Source organism: Echinops telfairi, unplaced genomic scaffold (genome assembly GCF_000313985.2).
Source record: "Echinops telfairi isolate 266 unplaced genomic scaffold, ASM31398v2 ScPeMD7_1;HRSCAF=3_0, whole genome shotgun sequence".
Lineage (NCBI taxonomy): Eukaryota > Metazoa > Chordata > Mammalia > Afrosoricida > Tenrecidae > Echinops > Echinops telfairi.
In genome coordinates this window covers 16,593,623-16,607,180 of record NW_022103896.1, presented here as the reverse complement: position 1 = coordinate 16,607,180, position 13,558 = coordinate 16,593,623, and the positions used below count along the sequence as shown (strand labels likewise).

Below are 13,558 nucleotides of genomic sequence, written 5' to 3'. Positions count from 1 at the left end.
AAAACAGCGAGCTTGCCGAGAGACAGTAGACCCTTAGAGACAACCTTACGCTGACACGTTTGGGCCGTGGTTTTTATTCCCCCGGGGGACTGCCGTGTTGTAAATCTCAATGTACACACCTGATGTTCCACAGTACTTTTTTCACCACCGGAACAACCTGGACATCAATGTTGTGGTTCGTGAAGCGTACCACCTCATGGACACCACCCCCTCCAGCATCCACCCAGAGAGCATGCTGGGTGCCTTTGCCGCGCTGACGCAGGGGCAGTACCCCGTATTCAATCAGTACCCGAGGTTTATTGTGGATTATCAGACGCAAGAGCGAGAGCGAATACGGAACGATGAGCTGGATTTTCTAAGAGAGAGGTAACTATGGAACAGTTCCTTGACGGAAACAGAATATGTTTGTTTTACTAACGCTGTTCAGTTAGGAAGTGTCGATGCAAATGAGAGATGGAGACCAGGGATAGCTTTAACACATAGTCCCATCCTAGAAGTCAACTCAACATCACCTCGCATCACACCTCAACTAGGCAGTAATCAGATGGGCAGCTTATGTTCTGGTTCTTGGGCGTAACATTACTTACCTCTTTCTTCTGGAGTTGTCCTAATAGCAAAGCCTATCACTTACTTAAGGCAGACAATTGAAGACATGCAAGCTGAGGTCGACCAGCAGGAAGCTGAAGATGAAGCTTGGCACCAAAGGCAAGAGCTCCTTCGTAAGGCTGAGGAAACCAGACGAGCACTTCTCTTTCGGGAAGAAGAGAAAATGCTGGAACAAAGACAGCGGTATGTTTTATCAGCCCCCCGGCCCCCACCCACCCCCAAAAGACACGGAATTACGAGCTAGCGCCAAAATGTTCGTTTTCTTTATTGTAAGAGTAACACTTAGCATAAGAATGACAACAGAGCACCACCGTGCTGCCGTAGTCCAGTGAGGCAGAGGCCGAGAGGTGCCATCGGTCCGTTCTGATCCACAGGCGAGAACACCCCCGCCCTGCGCCGTCCTCACCACAGTTCCTGTGCCCGAGCCGTGGCCACAGCGCCCTGTCCGTCCCTCTCGTCAGGGGCCTGGCTCTCTCTCGCTGCCCCTCTGCCTTACCAAGCACGATGTCCTTCTCCAGGGACCGGTCCCTCTGGTTGACAGCGTGCACAGAGTAGGCGAGACCAAGTCTTGCCATCCGTATCGCTAAGAACACTGACCGTGCTTCTTCCAGACAGATTATAAACAGATACTCAAGTGTAAAAAAATCTGTAGGTACCACTTTTCCAAAAATCGGGGTGCCATAAAGGTGGTTAATTCTAAAGCTAATAGACTGCATGTGATAAGAGCTTTGCGTTGACTCAGAAGAGACGCAGCGGCTGTGGCTGTCGGAGGACTTGACTGGAAGCCCTTGTTGGTCACAGTGGGCACGCGGACGTTCTTCTGAACAGGGCCACACAGGTCACCCTCAGTGAACTTGTTTTATTTGTGTGACTTGATAAACACTTGCGCAACTTTTACTTTGGAGGTCCGGGGAAGAAGTATGACGTGCTGTCTCAAAAGAGCTCTGAGCATGAACAGGGTAGCTGGTCGCCGTGGCCCTTTGCCGTCTCCATGAGCCAGGCTTGTGGGGTCTGGGCATTTTCTTCCCTGTGCTGTCATACAGCGGTGTCATAGTGGGTCAGGGTCAGCTCGCAGTGACCTACCTGTAGACGGAGGGGAACTGCCCTTTGGCTTTCCGAGGCTGAAACTGTTCCCTGGAGCAGAAAAGCCGTATCTTCCCCCCTCGGCACAGGTGGGGGATTTGAACCACTGACCTTTTTTTAAAAATCATTTTATTGGGGCACATACAATTCTTATCACAATCCATCCATCCATCCATGGTCTCAAGCACATTTGTACATTTGTTGCCATCATCATTCTCAAAACATTTGCTTTCTGCTTGAACCCTTGGTGAAAAGTTCTTAAATGTTGAGAAGTTATCAAGATTACTGAGATGGGTACAAGGTTTCCAGAATTCTTTTTTTTTATATCATTTTATTGGGGGCTCATACAACTCTCTCACAATCCATACACACATCCGTTGTGTCAAGCACATTTGTGCATTCATTATCCCCATCATCCTCAGAACATTTGCTCTCCACGTAAGCCCCTGGCATCAGCTCCTCATTTTGCCCCCTCCTTCCCCCCTCTCCCTCCTCCCTCATTAACCCTTGATAATTTATAAATTATTATTATTTTGTCCAAGCCGTTTGTTTTTTTAAGATAATTTTATTGGGGCTCTTACAACCATCCAAACATCAATTATATCAAGCATCTTTGCCCATATGTTGCCATCATTGTCTTATAAACGCTGACTTTCTCTCTGAGCCCTTGGCATCAGCTCCTCTTTTCCCCCCTCTCCCACCCTGGTGACCCCTTGATTAATTGCAAATTATTCTTGTTTCCATGTTTTACACCAACCGCTGTCTCCCTTTACCCATGTTTCTGTTGTTTGTCCCTGGGGATGGGGCGGTTGTTAGGTGTTGGTCGTTGTGATTGGTCTCCCCATCCTCCCCTGCTCCCCCCACCTTCCCCCTACCCTCCTGGTATCGCTACAACCATTTCTGTCCTGAGGGGTTTAAGTGACCTGGATTCCGTGTGTTGTGAGCTCTTTATCTGTGCCAGTGTACGTGATCCAGTCTAGCCAGGACTGAAAGGCAGCACTGGGGTCATGCTAGTAGGGGGCGAGGAAGCCTCAAAGCATCAGAGGAATATTGTGTTTCATCGGTGCTATACTGCACCCTATTTGACTCATCCCTTCTGTAAGAGGATGTCCCGTTGTCTGCAGATGGGTTAGGGTTTCTGCTCCGTCTCCCCTCGTTCTCAGCAGTATGTATTTTTGTTGGTTTGTTTTGGGTCTTCGGATACCTGATCCCGTGCATACCTCATGTTCACACACACAGGCAGGTGTGCTTCTTCCATGAGGGCTTGTTGCTTCTCTGCTAGACGGCCGCTTGTTTAACTTCAAGCCTTTAAGGCCCAGACGCTCTATCTTTTCAAACCACCAGGAGCCAATGTAGAACCTCTTATGCCACCAGGGCTTCTGGGATTGGGAAAAAACAGACAAACAGGCAGGCAAGTCTCACACAGAGAGCTCCTGGCCACTTGTGTTGGCCCACATCGACTGGAGAAGTGGGCTTTTCCTGTGAAACCGGGCTATTTTCCCGCTTGAATCCCTGTTGCGAAATGCTGTCTCCATTCCTCCCGACGGGCTTTGTCTCCCCAGCCTGGCAGCTGTGAAGCGAGAGCTGAAGAGAAAGGAAATCCACTTACAAGACGCCACCCGGAGGCGCCTGCTGCAGCAGCAGCTGGACCAGCGCGAGATGGAGCTGAGGCGACTGGACGACGAAATCGAGAGAAAGGTGCCTTCTCCTCGCGGCCTTCTGTCCCTGCCACTACCGCCTGTGGGGGCCACCGTGCCCTGGAGCCCGCAGCCAACACGACTGGCTCCTCCCCTTAGCCATTCCTGCTCCTGCTGGTGTTTCAATAGTGGGGGATTGGGCGGACATCTGTCAAGCTGACGAGCATCCTCGGTGGCTTTTGCTCTAGAAGTACTGGTCAGTGTTCACTAACCGCGGAGTTCGCTGTGAACTAGGACTGTTCTTTTTTGCCTTGGAAATTCACTCGTGGGCTGTAAAAACACGGCCCTTCTTCAGCTTCCCTCGGTTCATTCCCAGAGGTAAAGTGCAAAAGAAGGTGCCTGAATGTGGAGCCTTTCAGACGGCTGTCGCTAGCGAAAGGACTGCCTGGGTGCCCGCTTCTCTTACAGGTGTACAGAGAAGGGGGTGCTTCCCCCCGGCGCCCTGTTTTGGCAGCTTGCTCTTTAAATGTTGGATATTGGATTTTTTTGCTTGTGGTGTTGCACAGATCCAGTTCTGAACTTTCTTATGACGGCGTGCTTCTCCCCCGGCTGTCCCTGGCGCGTGTTTATGTGACTCATGCTTGTACTGGGGCACCGCCGCACCCACTGGTTTCTCTACCCCCTGTGACCGCTTTCGGGCCACAGGTATGGAGTCAAGACAGAAACCAGGGCCCCCAATACGGAAAAGATGTGCACTCTAGCTGTGTGTCCCCCAAAATGTTGGCCAACCCCAGATTTGTCTGGAAATGTAGTGTAAGGTGTGAATTAGGGACCAAGCTCATTTCTTTCCAAAAGGCAGGTCAGTTTCCCCCCTGCAATTGATAGAATGTCACCAAGTCCTTTGCCAGAGATTCCCACCCAGCAGTGTGTTCTCTCACACACGTGTCCATGACCTCGGCCCTTGTCGTGTGCCTCAGCCAGGTCCACCCAGGCTGATGGACGGTCTTTGCAGCATTCGGCAGGTGAGAAGGCCTTCTTTTCCGAGTTTTCCTCAGTATTTTGCAAAAGTTAGTTTTCCAAATAGATTTTGAGAATTTCTCAGTAACCCTTAGGGATGCTATCAGGATTGAACTGAAGTTATGGGTTAATTTAGGGGAGAATTGGCAAGTGGAAATAGTCTATTTCGGGGAACTTCAAGTATGCTTTGGTGAAATAATGAATCTTTTCTCAACCTTTAGGAAAGGCACTTTTAATTCACCTAGATTAGAAATACCTTTTCTTTTTAGGGTTGTTAGGTAGCATGGAGTCAGTGCTGAATCACAGCAATTCCCCTCTCCCTCTTCTCCCCCCACGTACAACAGAGCAAAGAAAGCATTGCCCTGCCCTCTGCCGTTGGCACAGGCACCGCCTCGTGCCAGCCCATTGTCCCCGCCGCTTGTGCAGCCACTCGTCTTGCTCAGGGTCTTCCTCTGTTACGCTAACTCTTTTCCCTAAGCCTGGTCTCCTCCTCCGGGGACCGGTCTCTCCTGAGAACCTTGCCCAAAGTAGCAGGAGATGCTACGTATGTCTTGTTTTATTGTAAGGCCCGTTAGTTTTAAATTGGTTCCTAAATTCTGTGATTCCATTTAATTATCTCAACGAGTGAATGGCATCGCATTATTCTGAGTGTGTGTTTGTCCCAACAACTCATGCAGGCTCAGAATTCTGCCTTCTCTATTCCACACCCTGGGAGGAGAGTTGTTGGCAGAGTCCTGCAGAGCCCTTTTAGGGACATGATCTGGCCTGTGCCCGCCTCCCAGCTCCCCGCCCAATGTTGTCTCTGCCTTCCCTGCCCCATTCCGACAGCAGCTTGGAGCCTCTGCTCCTGTTGGCACTCTGTCCTAGCCCTCGGTCCCCCTGTTCCCACACAGCGTCAAGGCAACCGTAGGGACCTTATGTCCCTAACCACGTGAAGGCAGCTTGCCCTGTGCTTGTGGGCTTACTTGTGAAACACATCACGCTCTCTATTCGCACCACTAAAAAAAGGAAGCCAAATTTTAGGCAGCCAGATATTTTTGAGCAGTGCCTGAGGCTCTAGTTGAGAGCGGCTCTTATTGAAGCCCTCTAGTATACAGGAATGAAAACTGCTGACTGATCACGTTTTAGAAAAAAGGTGCTCGCGAAATCAACTCAGTCCCAGGCCGAGCACGCCCATGTTGAATTGTCCACTGACTGTCAACCAACAGATACTTGTTGCCAAGCTTAATGTATAAAAGTGTAGACGCTAAACCCAAAAGAACATTAAATAAATGTTACCTTTAATTAAACATCAAAATTAGATTAAACTAAAATTTAAATTGTTTAAGTGTTTCTCATTCCAAACATTGGTTACTGTCATCTGGAAGATCAGCCATCTGCTCCCATAGTCTGGGGAGATGAGCATATGGCTGTTGTGCTGGCTTCCCTCCATCCCCCCGAAAACTTACACTGTCACACAGGTTATTTATTCCTAGATACCACATGTTAGTATATTAGAGCATTAATACAGTGTCCGTTTGTCTGGTTTCAAAACCCCAGTTCTGATCCCATGCTGTGAGGGAGTGGTTTACCAGACAGGATTGCCAACTGCTAAGTGTGTTGCGAATGATTGTGCGGATTCCTCTGGGCACTGACGGTTTGCCGCTTGGCCGTAGGTCTATATGAGGGATCAAGAAATCACGACCACCGCCAAAGAGCTGGAGATGAGGAGCCTGGAACTCGAGGCACAGAGGAGGCTTTATGAGAAGGTGGGTGCAGCCTCTTCCGATTGCAGAAAAGTGTGGTTTGTACAAAGCTGCCCGCGGCCCTCGCTCTCTGTGGCTGTGTTACTGCCCGCTGTGTTCTGCAGCAGACTGTCAGGTGTCCGGCAGGGTTGTGGAGTGGTCAGTGTTGGACTTTGTGGGCTTTGTGGTACTCCTTTAATCCATGTTTCTCTCAGCATCTTAGGGCGTCTTTGAAACATCCGATGGAATTGTGATTCAGAACTCACGGGGGGAGACAGGGATGGTGAGGGGCTTGGGGGAGTAAACAATGTATGCGGCAGGCAGGGAGGGAGCCCTAGAACTGATTACACAGCTCTTTTTAAAAATTATTTGACCATGAAAAATGTTCTAGAATTGATTGTGGTAATACTTATACAATTCTTTATATTATTGAACTATTGAATTGTATGAAATATGGATTCTGTGCCAATAAAAAGAAACGAAAGGGGAAAAACCCTCAAAACGCACCAACACAGGGTTGGTTGCGATTCACAGGGTGGAACCGCCCCTGTAGGTTTCTATGAGCCTGTCACTCTTACAGGGGTAGGAAGCCTCATCTTTGTCCTGTCCACAGAGCGGCTGATGGTTTTGAACTGCTGACCTTGCAGTTAGCAGCCAAATGCATAACCTCTATGCCACCAGGCTAGTGGCTGCTGAACTGTCGCAGTAGCTCACAGATTTCCTGTATGGTAGAATAGGCCATCTGTAATTAGATCTGCAAATATTTCCTCCTAATTGTCGGCAAGTCAATTCCAAGTCATAGCAACTCTATAGGACAGAGTGGAACTTGCCCTTGTGGATTTCTGAGGGAATATAAAGCCTCATCTTTCTCCCCTATAGGGCAGAATGTAACTGGGTTTCTGAAGCTGTAGATCTTTACAGGAACAGGAAGCCTCATCTTTCGCCCTTGGGGCGGCTGGTGGTTTCAGACTGAGGACCCTGTGGTTCACAGCCAAGTGCATAACCCACTGGGGCATCGGAAAACATTTGCTTAGTGCCTGCAGTTTTAGTTGGCAAGACACAGGAAAAGGGTCTTTGTTGGTCTAAATATTTTTACCTTGGGAGAAGCTCATTTTTATGAGCAGCAAAAGAGTCTCTGTCTTTGATCCCCATTGGTACCTCATTGCTGCCCATCCATTCATGCGGTGACCATGAGTCTGCGTGTCCTCCAGCCCTCTCCTTACCTCGGGCTGAGGAAATGGGTCTGTGTTGAGACAAAACAGAGAATACTGTGGCCACCTCTCTTACACACAGGAGTTGGACATTCCATGTGTATCAAATTTGGGTACAATTATTTCTCAAATATAAAACAAAGCAAAACCTGACGTGTGGTCCAGACCCCACACCACTCTTCCCTCCCGGGACGTGTTTCAAGTCTCTCGTGTTTTCTTGGCGGAACAGCGGCCTTGACCATGGCTGTAAGGGTTGAATGAGCTGTTAGGGTGTCCTGATTGGTGAGAAGGGCCCACAGGACGCAGCCACGGACGCCACCATTCCAGACTGAAATTAGATTATTACGTACCCTTTTCTCTCGGTGTGTATACTAGCGTTCTGAACAAAGAAAAGTTATTTCTGCGTCTCAGCATTATTACATAGATCTGTGGTTTGGCCGTGTCTTACAAACGGGCTTTGTTTTAACAGAAATTTAGTAGAAATCAAGAAGATGTCGCCAAAGAACTGAGAGCGGAAGCCGATGCCTACAGGCGGAAGGTGGATCTGGAAGAACACATGTTTCACAAGCTCGTAGACACAGAGCACGCTCAAAGCCTGAAAGCTCAGAAGGTACAGAGATAGATGGTCGGTCTCCCAGCCAAGCAGATTCACCAGTGAGCCCCGTAAAATTGAGGTCCCTGCTCGTTTTGCTTCGGTCACCATAGTTGTTGTACGGGATCGACCAGATGCTTAAGAAAAGTGTGTGTGACTTCGTGGAAAGTCACAGCCACCTTTCCTACCCTTTGAGAATGTTCAGACTTACAAGAAAATACAAAGAGAACGGTCACTTTACAAAATGTGTGCTCTGCAGTGTTGGGGCTCAGATGTTAGCCTGGAGCAGATGAGGTTCAGTACATCAGGTCAGCCTTTGCAGAGCCTTTGCAGTCGGTTGCTATGCTGTCCCCGGTAACTGCTGTTCCCGACACAGTTCTGGTCGGGACAGCCTCTTCTCAGCTGTGCCTAAGCAGGCTTCTCTCTGGCCCCTGGCCCCGTGGCCTCTGCCGTGCTCGGGAAGTATTAGAAAGCTCGCTTTCTTTTAAAGCACTGTTGATAAATGCCCAAAGGGCACATCCCTTCACCGGAAGCCTCCGCGGGAAGGAGCTCAGGAGCTGGGCTCTAGCTCCCTGAGTCAGCCATCCTAGCTCCCCATTTAGGTGCCTGGAGACGCCAAGCTCCGGAAGCAGGCCTCCTGTCCGAAGGCGCTCAGTAGGCCCAGAGGAAGCTCGCTGCGCTCTCGCCGGGGCTCTGGTTCCGTTGCTGCTGCTCTGCCATCACAGCTTTCTGTCCCTGGACCCGGGGTTCCGTGCACAGGCACCTCAGAGTCCACAGGACACACTCTACTCCCGCTCTTCTTTCTGGATAGAAGGGAGAGCCCTCACTCTCTGCCTTGCCGCCGCACCGGGTCGCTGTTTACCTGTTGGGATGGATGGCAGAATCGGCCAGTCCCTGTATTAGTGTCCCAGGTTTCTGTGATCACAAATCAGTTCTGTTAACCATCCCTCACTTTTTACCCAGACCCTCGGGAGCGTGGGGGGAGCCATTTGGTGGGAATTACAGAGAGTCTGGCCAGAGGAGCCCATCAAGCAATTCACTGAAGTGCCTCCCTGCTTACCACTTGTGGAATGAGAAGCTGGTAGGGCCCTGTGACCTTTGCCGACATCCGCCCCGTGGCCGGGCCTCCGGAGAGCCCTTGAGTTTTCTTAGAGGTTTTCCCAGCCTGGAATATGTTCCCTTCTGCCTCCTCTTTCCCCCCCCCTCCCCCAAAATGTTGGAAACCTGGATTTTTATTTTTTTTATTTTTTCCCCTTTGGAAACCTGGATCTTGTTGAATCCCACCCATCCCCTAGCTTCTTCCTTCTCCACTTCAGCTGTACCTTGAAGTGTAACAAACGCTTGCAAAGGACCAGAGATGGATTTCCTAGGTTAGGGTTGTTATTATTTTCCGCAGAGCCCGGGTTGAATGTGTCGGTTGGGTGGGCGGCCCTCGTTTTTGGTGGCTGACCTGGTGTCTGACTGACCTGTTGCAGTTACTGGAGGAAAACCTGGCCAGCGCCGAGCAGGCCTGCGTCGATGCGCACTGGCGTATCCAAGCCTTCCAGAAGCAGAGACAGGATGACGTGCAGCGCAGCGAGTGTTACCGCGAAGTCGCCGAGCTCCTCCGGAACCACAGGAGGAAAGAGACGGCGGTGTTAGACGCCATGACGGAGGCGGAGTCGGCAAAGGTAAGGAAGGGGATGCAAACTTACCAGGCCCAACGTTACACTTTGAAATGTGATGTGACGGAACGCCAACATCATCAAACCCAGCACCTCTTCTTGACAGAGATCTTGGGGACCATCTGAGTTTCATAGGTATTGCCCAGGGAGGAAGCCCGGATCAGAATGACAGGGCACGTTTCTCATCCACCTTAGCAAGGCTCCCTGAAGGGGTTCTCGCTGATGGCAATCAAGTGGCGTCCGGTCCATCTAGCTCTTCATACTTTGAACGGAAACCGTTTGGAACGGTGCGGAATTGGGCGTAAATATCAGTTACCCCAAACCCACGGAGCAGTGACCTTGAGCACAGTAGAGTCGACCCCATGGGTGGCACGGCTCCGGGTCCTCAGGGAGCCGGGCTCCGTTGTTCGGTGGAACGTCGTCCCGCACCGTCGCCACAGCTGTCGTGTGTGAGTCCACTGGTGCAGCCGCCAGTCAACCCGTCTTGCCGAGAGTCTTCTTCTAGTTGATGCTCTTGTGCCTTGACGTCCAGAGCACGTGAGGTGAAGTGTCACCATCTTGCTCCCTTCTGGACTCTTCTCCAGCACCAGGATCCAGATGCATCGATCGCTCCTGGAGCTTCCTTATTCACGCAGGTGCGTGAAAATACCCTGGCCTGGGCCAGGCGAGCCTAAGACCTCAAGTCACATCCTTGCTTTTCAACACTGTAAGGAGGGACTTGTGCAGTGGATTTGTACCCAGTGCCGTGAGGCATCACCGAGTCTCTCAACTACTGCTGCCCTGAGCATAGAGCCAGCTCAAGAGCAGCCACACATGGGGCAGAAGAAAACCCTGCTCGCTTCCGGCGCTCTCACCACAGTGCTTCTGTCCGAGTCCTGGAGGGTCCTCCTCGCTTTCCCTGGCCCTCCCAAAGGCCCCCCAGAGATTCCAGGCAGCGGGAAGCAGGTGGAGCAGAAGTGCAAAAGGTTCCCCTGTCTGCCGAATCCAGACTCCACAGCAACCACGTGCACTGCCTTCGAGTCCAGTCCCCGCTCCTCTCGAAGCCCGTCCCAGAAAGCCCACATCATGCTTTGAGCTACACTTGGTTGCAAAGGATGCTGGGAAATGTAGCCATGTGGTTTTTGTTTGTTTAGAGGGGGGTATTGCCCTCCCAAATGAAACAGATGCTGTTCCTACAGAAGTAGCAGTGGACTTTTCAGGAGGCAACTAAGGGTGCTCGTCACACTTACGTGTCCTAAGTCGAAAATCCGCCAGACTTGCCCTTCAACAAGACTAGGGCCGAGACAGCAGATGCTGACCTAGACACAACGCACGTGGACTTCCCCAAGGACGCAGTGGATTCCAGGAGAGCAGGGACTAGAGAGCTGGCGTCCGCCCATGTTCGTTTCCCGTCTTGCTGACCGGTCATAATGTCTGCTCTGGAAGTTGTTCACAGCATCTTGTTTTCAAGTCGTTAGTCCAGATTCACTTTCTCGCTGCCTCATCCCAGTGGTCTGGGGGCCCTGCCTGCCAGACAGGGACAGAGGGCTAGAGGACGGCCCTGCTGCACGTCTTCCAGGCCGAGATTGTGGCCACCAGGGCTGGTCTGCAGGTGGTGTGCGTGTGAAGGGAGACAGTCATTTAAGGGTGGCATGTGTGTCCAGAGCCCTGATTTCTAAAGTGAGTAGCAACTCGGTGACCTTAGGAGGTCATCCAGACGTGGTCCCCTCAAAGGGAGGAGACAGAGGCCTGCTTTATTTTTGCTGAGCTGATTGTAAGGCCGTCTCCTCATTTATGCAGAAGGAGGCGGGACCATAGCAATGCATGACTGTCGTGTGTGGGGGCCTGAGTGGGACCAAGGCTTCCGTCTCTGGTCTCACAGCCTCACAAGGGAGGCATGGCATTCTAGTTAAATCAGCTTCCCCTTACCGTTGCTGTTCCAGCAACTGCTGGTGGGCCCTCGGTGTGCTCAGTGCCCCTGAGGGGCCATCAGTGGGCCTCTGCTTTCACATTTTTCCCACAGCCTGGGTTGAGCCCCACGTGACCATCCATCAATGTATCAGGAGCGCTGTAGGGACTGGGGCAGGGGGTGGGGACAGGGTCCCCTGCGGGAACCCACTTTCTCACAGTTACCGTGTAGTCTTTTGCATTTATTTTTCCCCACTTATTTGTACTAGTGGGACGAAGTCGAAGACAAAGAGTCCCAGCTGAGATCAGGAAAGACAGAGTGTGCCCATTTAGATGGGTCCAGAAGGTGGTTCTTGGAGCAGGAGCTGAGTGAGGCCTTAGGCCACGCCCAACACCCGTGTTGTTTCGAAGGTAAGTGCCCGTGGGCTGTGGCCAGAGGTGGGACTGTGGACAGAACTTCAGTTCACAAATCAGGACTCCCATTTTTTAAAACAGACCACCTCTCTGAACCCACCAGTCATTACTGGGGTCAGCACTCGAGCCCCCAGGTTATGTGGGTAAAACCAGGCTTCCCCCGCAGCCGGTCCTCAGCCGAGGGGTCTGTGAGGGGCACAGGGCAGCCCCGTAGGATCTCCTCGGACAGTGGTCCACATGAGGCTTACAACGATGGCCTCATCAGAATCAAACTGACATGCGGGGCTTAAGAAAGTTCGTGAAAAAGTTCCACGGTCACCTCATTTTATTCTCCACCAACTTTCTTTCTTTTTTTTTTTTCATCGTTTTATTAGGGGCTTATACAACTCTTACCACAATCCATACATACATCAGTTGTGTAAAGTGCAGTTGTACATTCATTTCCCTCAGCATTCTCAAAACATTTGTTCTCCACCTAAGTCTCTGGCATCAGCTCCTCATTTTCCCCCCTCCCTCCCCACTTCCTCCTTCCCTCTTGAACCCTTGATAATTCATAAATTATTATTTTGTCATATCTTGCCCTGTCCGACGTCTCCCTTCACCCACATTTCTGTTGTCCGTCCCCCAGGGAGGAGGTCACATGTAGATCCTTGTAATCGGTTCCCCCTTTCCAACCTACCCTCCCAGTATCACCACTCACACCACTGGTCCTGAAGGGATCATCTGCCCTGGATTCCCTGTGTTTCCGGTTCCTGTCTGTACCAGTGGACATCCCTTGTATATTTTGTTTTCAAGGCACCTTACACCGCAGACCACCAGGCCCGGAGCCCTCGGAGCAAGACCTCATGGAGAGAGCGAGATCCGTCCGCCAGAGGCTGGCGGCGCGTGCAAGGGGCAGGTGTCCGGACCCCCCGCTTTTGGTATCTTAGGGGCCACGTGACCCGGAGACAGCGAGAGACTCCTGCATTGCAATCACGGACCTGATTCTTCTAGATTATTTATTTTAAATTCCTATTACACTCAGCTTTCGTATGGGAAAGCAAAACGTGTCCAACAATTATGTGTTCTATTTCATCCGGTACTTTGGGCTTGTAAATAGCTTCTGGTACTTTTACAATAAAATCTTTTTGAGCCATTGAAACTTGTGTAGGCTCCTCCAGGTAACGGCATACAGAGCTGCAGGTGAGGGTGTATTTTAAATTGCGTCTTCCCAAAGTGAGCGATACTGCCCCTTGCGGGGCTGGGCGGGCGCTGGAACGATCCCGGTGGCCTACTACAGAAGCAGCTACCTACACGACCCTGGGTGGTGGGCTAGTAGAGTACAAAGGTCTTTAGCTGCGAAGGGGCTGCCACGGAGTAATGCTGCTTCTGAAAAGGGGGTGCAGTAGGCCAAATAAGTTTCGGGACCTGTAGTTTAAAAGGTCATGGGCCCTGAAACACCCTTCCAACCTGGTACTGAATTCTGCCCTCACCAATGGATCACGCCACTCAGACCAGCACCAGCACCGGGGCACAGAGGTGCAGGAAAGGGGGTCCGGGCAGAAAAGGAAAGCTGGGGCAAAGGAAATGGAAGCCGGCAGGGCCTGGGATGGGGGCTGGTACCCTGAGGGGATTACAGGCAGGGCACAAGACCAAACACGTATAAATTGTCGGGTGGAAACTCCTGTTGAGTGGAACTTTCACCCAAATCACAACCAAACGTCGACACACCCCAAAGAAATCT

At 51.2% G+C, this 13,558-nt stretch overlaps 1 protein-coding gene across 5 annotated transcripts in view; it reads left to right on the top strand.

Moving 5' to 3' along the window:
• The window catches only part of TBC1D31 (TBC1 domain family member 31), a 51,343-nt gene extending 38,367 nt beyond the window's left edge, over positions 1 to 12,976 (top strand). For all 5 annotated transcript variants that reach the window (XM_045286997.1, XM_045286996.1, XM_004697663.2 and 2 more), the window contains 8 exons: positions 134 to 366; positions 637 to 789; positions 3,252 to 3,387; positions 5,999 to 6,091; positions 7,748 to 7,888; positions 9,346 to 9,540; positions 11,691 to 11,832; positions 12,631 to 12,976. In XM_045286997.1, coding sequence (XP_045142932.1) covers positions 134 to 366; positions 637 to 789; positions 3,252 to 3,387; positions 5,999 to 6,091; positions 7,748 to 7,888; positions 9,346 to 9,540; positions 11,691 to 11,832; positions 12,631 to 12,764 — 1,227 coding nt within the window. In that variant the 3' untranslated portion in view covers positions 12,765 to 12,976. The remainder of the gene's footprint in view (positions 1 to 133; positions 367 to 636; positions 790 to 3,251; positions 3,388 to 5,998; positions 6,092 to 7,747; positions 7,889 to 9,345; positions 9,541 to 11,690; positions 11,833 to 12,630) is intronic.
• Positions 12,977 to 13,558: the final 582 nt, after the last annotated feature.